The 13,759-nt window shown below is 36.3% G+C and overlaps 1 protein-coding gene across 1 annotated transcript in view; it reads left to right on the top strand.

The window, feature by feature from the left end:
- Nucleotides 1-13,759, top strand: part of LOC123258820 (phosphatidylinositol-binding clathrin assembly protein LAP-like) — a gene marked incomplete in the record, with an annotated part of 153,490 nt that overhangs the window by 117,622 nt on the left and 22,109 nt on the right. Inside the window, 4 exon segments of the mRNA XM_044719055.1 lie at nt 8,160-8,283; nt 8,398-8,487; nt 8,693-8,821; nt 8,900-9,382. Coding sequence (XP_044574990.1) covers nt 8,160-8,283; nt 8,398-8,487; nt 8,693-8,821; nt 8,900-9,382 — 826 coding nt within the window.

Genomic DNA, 13,759 nt, shown 5'->3' on the forward strand with positions numbered 1-13,759 from the left:
AGACTTAACTTTCCACCCAACCTCGCTAGCGCTCCTGTTGTCTCTTGTTAGTTTCTGGCCAATTGATATTTCCCATAGTATCGCACTATGGTCGCTGGCTGTATGGATGTTCAATACTTTCCAAGAAAAACCTCTTCGAGCTAAGCAACTGCTGACAAATGTAAGGTCGACAGTTGAGTTTGCCTCTCCCTTAGTATACGTTGGCGTGTCACCGGTATTAAGAAGGATCACGTCCAGAGTGGCCATTGCCTCGATAAGTGCTTTTCCACGTGTATTAGTGAACTTGCTGCCCCAGTCTGTTGCCCAGGAATTGAAGTCACCAGCTATTGCCACGGGAAAGTGTTTTCTTGCGTCCTCAGTTAGCCGATCAAGGAAGTCTTCAAAATGCTCATTAGAGAGACTAGGTGATGCATAGCAACTGTAGAAGCGGAGGCCATCTATTCATTCTGCTACGAAGCCAGCTTCTTTATTGTTGACTGTTCTCTGAAAAGGACATTTACCGCAGGACCAGATGACGGCTTTGTTAGTGCTGTCGGATTCCCAGGGTTGGTTACTCAGATGTCTATAAGGCTCACTTATAAGTGCTACATCTGCCTCTAATTCGCGCACAGTTTGCATGAGCAGGTCATGCGCAGCCTCACAATGATTGAGGTTGAGCTGCACTATCTTCATGTTCTTGGCTTCGTTATCTTCTGGAGCGCTTCTTAGAAGATGGGGCATCTGTTCGTGCCTGCATGGTGAGCCGCCTTTTCTACGCCGTGCCGTTCAAAGCACAGTGCACATTTAGCTGGCTTTTTACAATCAGCAATTTTGTGTCCTTCTTTTCCGCACCTTATGCAGAGCTTAGACCGGTCGACTTCGCTTTTGCACTGCGATCCGAAGTGCCCAAAGTGCCAGCATTTGAAGCATTGTATGGGTCTCTTCGTTGCTCTCATTCGGCAATTAGACCAGCCTATCCTTATTTTGCAGTTTCCCTCCAGTAACTTTTGTGCTGCAGCTGCTGGTAGTGACACTGTGGCTGTCTGTGTACCCCTAAAGGCTTTACGGATCTTGATTGCCTCTAGTGGGATTTCACAACTTTCTCCAGCTTCCCTCTTTAGAGCGGTCTGAATATGCTCTTTCGTCGTGTCGTCATCGACATCTCAGATCTCGATGGTCTCCTGTGGCCCTTTGCAAATCACTTTGGCCTCCTTCTTAAGGATGTCCGCGATCGTCTTTTGCAGACCTTGGCCTTTGTCAGTGCTCTTCCTCGAAATCGTAATCAACAAGTCCCCACGTCTGGTTTTGTTAATCTTATCCACAGTTGAACGAACCTGCTCATCTGGGACGTCCTGCTTTATACGACGCAGAATCTCGGCATACTTTGTTTTCTCGGCCGGGCGGATGATCAGTGCGTCGGGTCAGATCCATTTGCGTGGTTTTTTTCCGCTTAGGCTCTGGCCTGGGCTCATTCGGCGGCTGTTTTGGGAGTTGCTCTCTAGCTAGCCTTCTCTTCTCCTTCTTAGACTGTACTTTTTCCCAGTCAGTCGTCTTCTTGGGTTCGTCGCCCTGCCCTGCCAGTCGTTGGGGAGGGTTTTTTTTCAAGTCCTTCTTCTTTGTGACTTTGTCGGTTGGCTCTGGCAAATCTCGGTCCTTTCTCTTTCCAGACCTTGTGTCAGTTTCACCCTTGTCCTCAGCAGCAGATTCACCGTCACCGTCGGCTCCAGTGTCCATTGCTTCTTCCGTCTCAGTTTCAGTTTCAATGCGGCGTCGTGATGACTGCCGTACCTCGTCCAGTTTCTTGAATCTTCCAAGAGCATTGACTACACCGGTTGTCTTGGTCTTTATCTCCTTGTGGATATTGACCTTAGTTTGGACAAACTCTTGCAGCTCAATGGTCAGCTTCTCAAGGCGCTCCAACGCTTGCGTTCTCTTCATGTCAGCGCTTGCTTCAATCGCTGCTTGTTGAGCATGAAGCCCGTTTCTATTCTTGTTTGTTTCCTGTAAGTTACTCATACTTTTTTGATTTACCAGCGCATCGTACAGGGTGGAGCGGGTTGCCATAACTAGGAACGGGTGTACCCTCGGAGATAGTACTCCTACCCCAGTTCCCTGAGGCCTAGCCGACACTTAGCCAGTCCCGGAATACACGGACGGACTAGACTCGCTCGGAGCGGTGAAGATTCCGATCTCTAACACTCACTGCGTACTTCCTGATCAAGGCCCGAAGTGGCTGGCTCCTGATCCACTGCTGCACCTTTCACCTCGGCAGAGCAAGCTCACATCAGCCGTGGCCTGCATCGTTGGAAACTACGATACAGGTTCCGGACACTCCCAGTAAGTTACAGCAGGAACCAATCGTCTTGCTAGGTCAGTTAGTGTGACCAACCCATTAAAGGGGAGTTTTGTCCACGGGAGCTTATTTTGTTTGGTTATTTTGCTTGGCTCCTACCCGCTGTACCTCATCAACTAAGAGATTAAGTGTCATCCAAGGACAGCGAGCGGTCTCCCATCCGCTCGGGGAGACGCGCCCGGTAGCAGTATCTCTTCTGCCCCGAGTGTGTGTGTGTGTGTGTGTGTGTGTGTGTGTGTGTGTGTGTGTGTGTGTGTGTGTGTGTGTGTGTGTGTGTGTATGTGTGTGTGAGCTCGAAGGGCTCAAAAGCATAGAAAAGCTATCTCTTCAAGCTTGGAGAGCTCAAAAACATCATTAGTGAAATTTTAAGCACCTAGGAATGAAATTAGCGGGAAGTTGCATGGATGGCCTTAAGGGTCTACCGTTTTTCTAATTTTTTTTTTTTTGAAGTTATACTTCTTTTGGCGTGTTAGGGAAAAATGATTAGAGTAAGTTTTAACGATAGTAAACATTAGCCAGTAAACATTTATTTTTTCAAAAAAAGTTACCAATAAAGTAAAAGTAAGAACATCTACTTATGCTTGCGTGCGAACTGGCAATTGTATTCACGATATTTATTTAAATGTATCTGAACCTACAACACGTATTTTTTATCATTCCGAAAAAAATATGTATAAATATACATAAACATATATTTTCAACTTCTGGCTAAGAAAATTGAAAATTTTCCAATAATGGGAAGTTATTGATTTCGGGCCGATTTTCGAAAGCCGAGTTTTCATCGGATGTCTACGTTTTGTGGTCCCAGGAAGCTATTTTAACTATTCCCGCCGAGATGTCCGGCCGTGTGTATGTGTGTGTGTGTTTTTTTTTTTTTTTTATTTTTTTTTTGTTTTGTTTTAAGGGGGGGGGGGAATCCTTTTTACGGATTCTAGGCATAGTTGTTTGGCCTGGATATGTGGCGACTTGACGCAGTGTCATACTAAACCTCGACGCTAGCGCCCCTACCCACTAAACCCTAAACCCCTTTTCCTCTTTCCCCTAATCCCTCATGGATACCGCCGTTAGGCATTACTTCGTGAGGGCAGGATCTAGCTCCTGCTCTTTCTTCTGGTAGCTGAGGTGTTATTTTACCTTTCTTCTAGTTGTTGTCATTTGCTCTTCTTCGTTCGATGGAACGCAAGTCTATGAGGACTTCTGTTGCAAGTGTGCTGATGGCGTTCCAGGAGGCTCTTGATGACAACATTGCTTCTACTATTGTTTCTGGTTGGATTTTCTTCTTTAGGATCATCTCCAGCTCATCTCGCTGTGGGTAAAATCGTAGGGACTCAAAGAAAACTTGCTCCGCGTCTTCATTGATTCCTGGGCAGGACGGGCACTCCGGTGAATCATCATGCTTAAAGCGGTGAAGATACGTCCGAAAACATCCATGTCCTGACAACAACTGCGTCAGATAGTAATTGACCTCGCCATGACTTCGGTTTATCCAAACGTCGATCTTCGGTATGAGACGGTGTGTCCATCTTCCTGTTGTCGCGGCGTCCCACTGCGATTGCCATCGTGCGATGCTGTTCTGCCGTTCTTTAGCTCTGAGTTCCTCGGCACTTAGTGTGGTTGTCCTCTTTTGTTGATAAAGGTTCCGTCTTTCCTCAGCTAGGACTCTGAGCGGCAATCGCAAAAAAACTACAAAAAAAAATTTTTTTAAATGTTGTTTTTTTGGAATACCTTTTAAACCGCTTCACCGATCAATACCGAAAACTAATCAGCTCTCAACATCAAAAAACCACGTCGATCGCCACCAGTCCGGTCAAAATCGGTTGATTCGTTCGTGAGTTATCGTTGACGAAAGAAAACCGAAAAAAGTGTTTTTTCGGAATTACTCCGAAATTTTTTACTCTATCAATTTAAATTTGAAAATTTTTTATGAGGCTTAAAAAACTGCGTTGAATGCCGCCAACCACGTAAAAATCGATTCATTCATTCAAAAGTTATTGCGCTTTGAAAATTTTAAAAATAGTGTTTTATCAAACCTCTATCAGAGTTTTGAGCTTGGAGAGCTCAAAATAACAAACAAATTGTATTTTTGAGCTCGAAGAGCTCAGAAATATCATAAGTGCAATTTCAAGCGTTTAGTTATAGAATTGGCGGAAAGTTGCAGGGATGGCCTTTGTTACGCCAAAGAAGTATAAATTCTTACGTACGTACATAAGTACACACACTTTTTTTTTTTTTTCTTATAAAATGAAATTATTTAAATAAGTGTCAGCGATATTTTCAAAATTTTAACCTTACAATCAACTTGATTACATTTTACTTTGATATTTAGATTATTCAAATGTCCATTAAAAACAATAGTTCTATTTTTAAGATTAACCATTAACTTAAAATTCTTAATTTAATTATTTTTCATATAACTTGCATTGAAAATGCGAGTTTCAATGCCTGTTGAGCCAACCGAAACTAGACAATTTCAGACCAATGCGACTGTACCGGGCAGGAATCAATCATTTCTTCCCGGCGGACAGAAATAGTATATTTTTCACCACGGGCAGGAAATAAGAAATGTCTCAGATTACATGTAATTGTTGACCGAGGCGAAGCCTAATAATAATAACAATAACCGTAATTAGAAATTTTTTTTCAATTTTCTATCATTTTAAAAATATAATACTTTTATGTAATCTTTTCTTATTATTATTCATTAAATTTCTAAGTCAAAAAATATTGACAATATTTCAAATTGCAGTGAATGAAAACCACTTTGCTTGGGCTCGCGGGCGTCACCAATCTCAGTTACTGTTGCTTTGTTACCGACCGCGTGATTAAACGTAAACAATTAATTTTTTTTTTTTCATCAATTTTTTTCGCGGATATAATAAACTTAATAATATATATAAGTCATTTGATGAAAATGCACGGTGTCTCAGTGACACTAGTGTAATTTCATTATTTATTTAAAAAAACGCGGGGGAGTTGAGCTTTTTTATTATTATTTTCGTAATCGACGGATTTTTTTACATAAAAGGGAACAATAAAATTCCACTAGCAAGTTACTTTCTACAACGGGTAAGAGTAAAGTCGGTGGACTATAAATCCAAGTAGAATAATTTTATTATAATAAAATTATTATTGAAATTCAAAGTATTGAAACTAACTAAACATATAAATTCTGACTTCTTTATCGATAAATATTATATATCCACTGAAAAATAAAATTTTAGTCAACAAATGTAGCCAGCAAAAATATTAAATATGAGAAAAAAATAATTTTGTTCTCTCAACAAAAACATTTATTATACCAATTAACCAGTTCATGTTGAACAACAAAAATTTTTTATCCTAACTAATAATTTTGTTAAGTTAACAAATTGATTTGTTCACTTAACAAAAATATTTTGTTGAATAATTAAAAAAATTCTGCTAGTATAACAAAACTGTTTTGTTGTTATAACATATAAATAAGTTATTATCACCTATAGTTTGTTATCATAACATATGATTAGTTATCCCTATGTTGACATATTCATTTGTTACCACGACATGTCTTATGTTTTCACAACAACTTTTTTTTATGCGTGTATTAAATTAAAATCAAATGAATTTGTTTGTGGCGTCGAGTTGCCACATATCCAGGCCAAACAGCTATGCCTAGAATCCGTAAAAAGGATTCCCCCCCCTAAAAAAAAAAAAAAAAAAAAAAACACACACACACACGACACGGTGACGTCACCGCGGTAATAGTCAGGAAAGATTCCTAGGACCTCAAAACGTCGAGATCTGATGAAAACTCGATTTTCGAAAATCGGGGTGAAAACAATAACTTCCCGATTTTTTAAAATTTACAATTTTCTTAGCGGGAAGTTAAAAAAAATCCGAATGGGGTTTTTTTTTGGAATAACTTTTAAACGGCTTTACTAATAAATTCCAAAAATTAATCAGCTTTTAACATAAAAAAAAACCACGTCGATCACCGCCAGTCCGGTCAAAACCGAAAAAAGTGTTTTTTCGGAATTACTCCGAAATTTTTTGTTCTATCAATTTAAACTTGAAGATTCTTTATGAAGCTTAAAAAACTGCGTCGAATGCCTCCAACCTCGTGTAAATCGGTTCATTCATTCAAAAGTAATTGCGATTTAAAAATTTAAAAAATATCGTTTTATCAAACTCCCATCAGACTTTTGAGCTCAAAAGCATACATAAGCTATTTTTTTGAACTCGGAGAGCTTAAAATAACACATAAATTGTATTTATGAGCTCGAAGATCTCAAAAACGTCATAAGTGCAATTTCAAGCGTTTAGGTATAGAATTGGCGGGAAGTTGCAGGGATGGCCTTTATTTATTTATTTATTTATTTATTTATTTATTCAATTTTTATGTCAAGGCAAACTAACCGAATGACAATAATATACATAATTTTTATAATAAAGTACACGTATAACAATATTAAATATATAAGACTAACATCAACATATTTTAAGGAAGTTAATAATTTTGAATGATTTAATAACATAGTTGCAAAATTCAATAGTACTGTACTATTTATAAGAATGAGAACAAAAATAGAATCAATGAGCAATATTTGAAAGCTAATTTTTTCAATGGTAACATATTAGATACTTTAGTAATTTAGAATGTAAATTTTTTATTTTAAATTTTTAAATGGCCTGTTTGACATTTATAGTACATTTTCTCGTTCTAGTTTCACAAAAAATCTTTAAAGCTTTATTTTTAAAGGAGTCTAGGCTGAGTGATTCTATGTCTTCAGTGGGTAACTCTTTCCAGATTCGGATTGCAGAGATTAACAAATGAATACTCGTAGATTGTAGTCAAGAAATTTGGCATTTTGAAAAGAATGTTATGAAATTTCGCTGCAATTCTGTCAGATCTTCTGATATTGGAGGAAGATCACAGTTGTCTAAGAGCCCTTTAGGGTCAACCGTTTTCCTAATTTTTTTTTTTTTTACAATTAGTTTTTCAAAGCTTTCTCATTATTTTTTCATCATGAAATTTATTAAAACAAGAAAAGTAGGTGTGAGATTTGGTATGTCATTACAATGTTAAATGACCTGTTTTTAATCTTGTTTTATAAATAAACTATGAACCCTAGGTCTCTGAAATTTTAACATAACACATATTAAATATATTTCTATCGATCCTAAAAATTTTAAATTGATCTCATTATTTCGACTTAACTCCCATACCTCCTTAAACAGCGGAGCTGAACCACCATCTATATATAAACTTTTGGACTAAAACTATTTTGTAATATCTAAACTAGGAATTCAAATTAAGCGCATATGCGCGCGCTTTAATCCAAACCAATAAGGAATCAGTAACTATTCTTTCGAGATTTTAGATCCTAAACTAACTTCAGTTCAATCATCAATTTTATATTATAGGATAACCTGGGACAAAAAATAGCAATATTTTTTTAAACTTACCTCATTAAGTAAAATTCCGTAGCTAGATTTCTACGATATCTACGGATAAAATGATTTTTCGCTATTGAAATATACTAACTAAAAAAACTTTTAGCGAACGAATCACGTTAAAAAATAAATTCCGTAACCAGTATATTTTCCAGAGATATCGATAAATCAATGTAAATATACGTCATATTTTTTTTATAATTCTACTTCAATCAAATATAATTCTACTGTTTCGAAATGAGAATCGCAAAAAACATGGTCCACTAGGACGTAACACTGAATATCTAATTTCATGGTTGTAAATCTAATAAATTTTTCTAAAAATTTGAAAGTAAACAATTTTCTTAATACTCACTAGTTAGTAAAGATTATCGATTTAAATTATATCGATTGTCAGGTTCAAAAGGCTTCGGATGATTTACTTCAACTCGCTGGGAATCCATTTGCAGATATGTTCGCTTCATCAGAGACAGCACCCGTTGTATCAAGTAATGTTTCACCCAATAAATGGATAATCAATGGTAAATTTTATAAACCATAGTTTAATTTTTTGTTTATGTTAATTTTTCTCATTTCATTAGAAATATTATTTTTATAGTTTTATCATATGCATGTAATTTCATTAAATTTTGTAGGTTTCATGGTACCAGTTCTTCCAGCAAGTAATAAATTTGTTACAGATAACAATTTTTCAACGGCGTTTGAGAATCATGATCAGCAAACAAGTAAGTATAAAAAAAAATGCTAAAACTCCGTCTCTGTCCTATTTTGTTTTCTTCATTAATGAAAAGAAAAAATCGTCTTTAAATGTATTTTATTCCTCATGCAGCGTTGCTGTTGGAATATTCAATAAAAGATTTAAAGAAAATAACAAATTGAATGTCTTCGAAATAAGTTTATATAATTGTTTACTGTAACTTTTTGCGCAAGCTGCCATCCAAGATTTAGCTGGATCTATACCAAACCCTTTTATGGCGAACTTTTCTACCCTCCCATCTCAAACTGGGACTACTGCAAATTCTGATTTATTTAATCTACACAATATAACCGAAAACAGTGGTAATGACGTTCACCTTAAAAAAGAGGCCGTATTTTATGCTAGTGACCGATTTCTTAACGGTGACTCTATAATTACAGCTACGGAAAATAATCACAATAGTGTCATTGGTTCTACTATGTTAGATGATGCAAGTAAAAGGAAACAAACAAGTGAGATCAATTTTTCTAATGTTTCCGCTACTCCACCACCACGACCGCCACTTCCATCAGCGAGTACAAATATTATACCAAGTTCTGAATTACCAACTGTCACTGGAGGATCGACCAACCAAATCAATTCAACTAATAATGTCACTAAGAGTGCATATGATGATTTAAATGATCAAATTCGCATTGCTTTATGTGGTTCTTCATCTCGTCAAGCATCCACTGAGTTGCAATCTTATGTTCAACCAACGCAATCACAAGATCAGTACCATCAAAGTAACATAATCACTAATGCAGGAACTACAAGGATAGTTGGGCAACAAATTATTGATACCATATCTATTTCAAGTAACATTCCTATTCAGAGCTCAGCTTTCATAGGAAGCAACTCTCTCTTAAAACATCCTAATGCAGGTGATAATAATAATCACCCAAAAATCAACAGTATGCATGTATCAAAATAATTTTTTCTTCATTCTACAGAAATGCCTCTTCATACTTATTTAGAAATCAAAATTTTTATTTGATGCAGAAATTTTTTTGATAGGAAAACTTTTTCGTTCGTGTTGGAAAAATTCACAGTTCAGTTTAGACGCAACTTCTTACAATATTAACAAAAAAAAAAGTGATAATTTAATATAGTTTTGTAATGCTAGTCCATTTGTGAAGTATTATTCTGAGATCAACCAATTCCGATAAAGGTATAATATATTTCGACAACCATGTATAAATCTCGAACGATTTTAATGCGGCTTATATTTTTTTCGTAAAAATCTGAAGGGATTTGAAAATTAATCGGTACAGTAGTTAGGCTTTAAAGAAAAAAAAAAAAAACATTTCCTGATACATTTATATACGAAAATTTCTACTTCAAATCTTTAAAGATTCAAACTGAGCGAAGCTCCTTGAAACGAAAATATAGAGAAAATTTTTAAAGATTATGTTCAGGGTCAATTGTTATTCAAATTTTTAACTTCCCGCTAAGACAATTGAAAATTTTCAACAGTTGGGAAGTTATTGGTTTTACTCCGTTGTTCAAAAATCGAGTTTCCAACGGATGCTGACGTTTTGAGGTCCTAGGAAGCTTCCCCGAATGTTTCCGCGATGATGCCCGTATGTCTGTATGGGTGTGACGCGTTTTGGGCCCAAGACAATTCATCCCCGACAATTCAACCCCGAAAAATCATCCCTTCGACAATTCATATCCTGAAAATTCAGCCCCGACAATTCATCCCAGCCACAAATCAGACTATTGATTATTAGGCCCAGGATGAATTATTCGCGCCACGATATTATAATTTGTTTATTATTTGTAATATTAGTAATTACTTTTAATCATAAATTTATACTTTATATGTTGTAATATTTTAGTAAAATTCAATAGATTTATAATTTATAACTCTTAGCGCGCTCAGTCGGTAAACTGGACATGCTTTCCTCCATGATTCTTGGATCTTAAGTGCGTCGGCCCAAATAGATATACCATATATGAGGACCGATATAACTACTGATGATAGCAATGACCTCCTTGTCTGCTTCGGGCCACCGATGTTGGGCATCAATCGTACTAGGTTAGCTACTACTGCTGATGCTTTGGCGGTCACATGTTCAACTTGTTGTTTGAAGTTAAGTCGGGCATCGAGCATCACTCCCAGATATCGAATGAATGGTTGGGATGTGATTTCTTGGTCTCCGACTTAGATTGATCGTTTCCACCACTTTTCTGCTAGCGATAAGTACAGCCTCGGTCTTCTGTTTAGCCAGTTGTAGATTTACTGTGTCCATCCACTGGTTAATTCGCTCAAAGTTGATAGCGAACATATGTTTTATCTCATCAAGATGCTTGGCGACGATTACTACGGCTACGTCGTCCGCGTATGCTACTAGTTTGACATTTCTTGGTAGTTTCAGTCTCAGCAATCCGTTGTACATGACATTCCAGAGAAGTGGACCGAGAACAGAACCCTGCGGTACACTTCCAGTAACATCATACTCCTTTGGACCATTCTTCGTGTCATATCTCAGGACTCTATCTGTAAAGTAGCTAGCGACTATCCTTCGTAGGTATCCTGGTACGTTCATCTCTTGAAGGGCTTGCTGATGCAATCCCAGTTGGCGGAGTTGAAGGCATTTTGTATGTCTAAAGTTGCCACCAGGCATGTGTGTGTGTGTGTGTGTGTGTGTGTGTGTGTGTGTGTGTGTGTGTGTGTGTGTGTGTGTCCCTCTCATAACTTTTGAACAGCTTGACCGATTTGATCGAAGTTGGTGCCATTCGAAAAAACTTGATCTAACTTAGATTTTTAATATAATTTGGATCGATTCACACCGATAGATTTTGAGAAATCTTAAACTACGAAAAAAAAATCGTTTCAATGTGATTTTTTGGGAATAACTTTTAAACGGCTCTACCGATTGATTTTAAAAACTAATCATCCCTTAACATCAAAAAACCACCTTGATCACCGAGCTACGAGCTCAAAAATATAATTTATATGTTATTTTGAGCTCTCTAAGCTCATAGAGTAAGCTGTTCTAAGCTTTTGAGCTCTTCGAGCTCAAAAGTCTGATACATGTTTCATAAAACAGTAATTTTTTAATTTTCAAACTGCAATAATTTCTGAATCAATAAACTGATTTTCACGCGGTTGGCAGTATTCTACGCAGTTTTTTCAATTCTATAATATACTTTTAAACACAAACTGATCGATCCAAAAATTTTAGAGAAATTTGAAAATTCCACTTTTTCCGAATTTTTTCGACAACGATAACTCACGAACCAATCAACCGATTTTCACGTTCTTTATAGCGATCGACGTGGTTTTTTTTTGGCTCGAATTATTATTCTATTTAATCAAAAACGATCCAAAGAGAAATGTCGAAGTTATGTGAAAAAAACACTTTTTTTGAAATTTTTCGTTTTCGATAACTCTTGAACGAATCAACCGATTTTGACGGAACTGGTGGCAATCTACGTGGTTTTTCAAACTTAAGAGCATGTAGTATAGTCTGTTGACGGTAATTCAGTCTGGACTAGTGATAAAAATTCCAATTGAATATATCAGATTGTTTATTTGAAGCACATAAAAATGTACTGGAGGTTATTAGGCTGACTGTCAATACTCCAAACACTGTTCAAAAAAATTAAACTATAGTTTATTTACTATTGTAAATGAAATTTTTTGTTGATAATTAGTTTTCTATCCAAACCTAGCTGCATTTTAATAATTCTGTCTTATAAGTAATCTAAACTAAAGTAAAGATTAACCAAAAAAATAAATCAATCTCGAAGATTATATTGGTTGTAAGTTTATTAGTAATTTCCTTATAGTGAAGTTTATTTACTTGAATATGTGATGGGCCCGGAGATAAGGCAGTTTTACGCGCGAACTCTACCTATTTATTTATCATTTTGTTATTTTTTTTCAATGATTAAATTTAAAAATAAAAGAATCAATTTACGAAAGATTATTATTAACATACTCCTGCCAAGTTTAATGATTTTTTATTCAAAAATTACTTGGTCAAAAAGCGTCTGAGTATTTTGTCGAAAATTTGAATATTCTCTGTCCTACATGTTCTTAAGAGCGGATTAGTTTTTTGAATTGATCGGTAGAGCCGTTTAGAAGTTATTCCAAAAAAACGATTTTTTAAAAATTTAATTTTTGAGATCTCTCAAAATCTAGCGAACCGGATCAATTCAAATTTTTACGAAATTTAATGGCAATGATACTCTTTGGATCGCCACGTATTTCGATCCGATCAGCCAAGTCGTTCAAAAGTTATAAGAAGTTTACATACACACACACACACACACACACACACACACACACACACACACACACACACACACACACAGCCGCATGGACACCATCGCGGGAAGTGTCAGGGAAGCTTCTTGCCAGTCAAATTCGGTTGATTTGTTCGTGAGATATCGTTGACGAAAAAATGTGCAAACCTGCTTTCAAGTTCAATAGTTGCTAGCGTCGTTTTTCATTTATGGGTCTTGCTGCAAATATTTGTGGTAGGTTTAAATTGCAAGTCTTGTGCAAGCTTTACATAAGAATTTTAAACCAGACTGTAGCTCATAAATTGTGGAAGAAAATTAAAAACATCTGATGTATACTTGTAGGTAAAATTAATAATTCAATTCTAGAAGAAAACTGGCGTCAGATGCATGTTGAATATACTTGTGCATGGCTTGCACAAGATCTGATGAAGATAAATTTTTTCAAGCTACTGTATTTATTTCGTTCCTTTTTAAGTCGTTCATAAGCACTTGCTACAAATATTTCTATTCCAAGAAACGCTTAAAAAGTAACAAAGTAACATATATTCCACATCTTGAGCAAGCCATGCGTCTCTACCATAAAATACTGTTGTAAAAAATGCATCAGAATCTTTTCTGAATGCACCATGTTGTAGATACTTATAATATTCTTGCGTAAAATGCTATGATCAAGGCAGACATTTATTGAGCTAATTCCTTGCGACACGAACTTGTACAAGATACTTACGTAGAATAAGAAGATAGTGGATATGGGTTTATTGCAAGGCTCTGACCCAAGAATCTTGCTCAAACATATGTTATTGAAGACATATTCATTAAAAATATAAAAGCGCGATTCGTGTAACTTCTCAACTTTAATATTCTGAATTCAGATCGTAATAGGTGTCTTATTATATACTGTATAACCAAAATTTTAAACATCGGATAGACCTGCTACTACGTAGCAGATTACTCAATGTTGGTTATACTTCTGTCTCTCACTCTCGCTTCCAGTCTCAACTAAA

The sequence above is a fragment of the Cotesia glomerata genome, linkage group LG2, assembly GCF_020080835.1.
Source record: "Cotesia glomerata isolate CgM1 linkage group LG2, MPM_Cglom_v2.3, whole genome shotgun sequence".
Classification (NCBI taxonomy): domain Eukaryota; kingdom Metazoa; phylum Arthropoda; class Insecta; order Hymenoptera; family Braconidae; genus Cotesia; species Cotesia glomerata.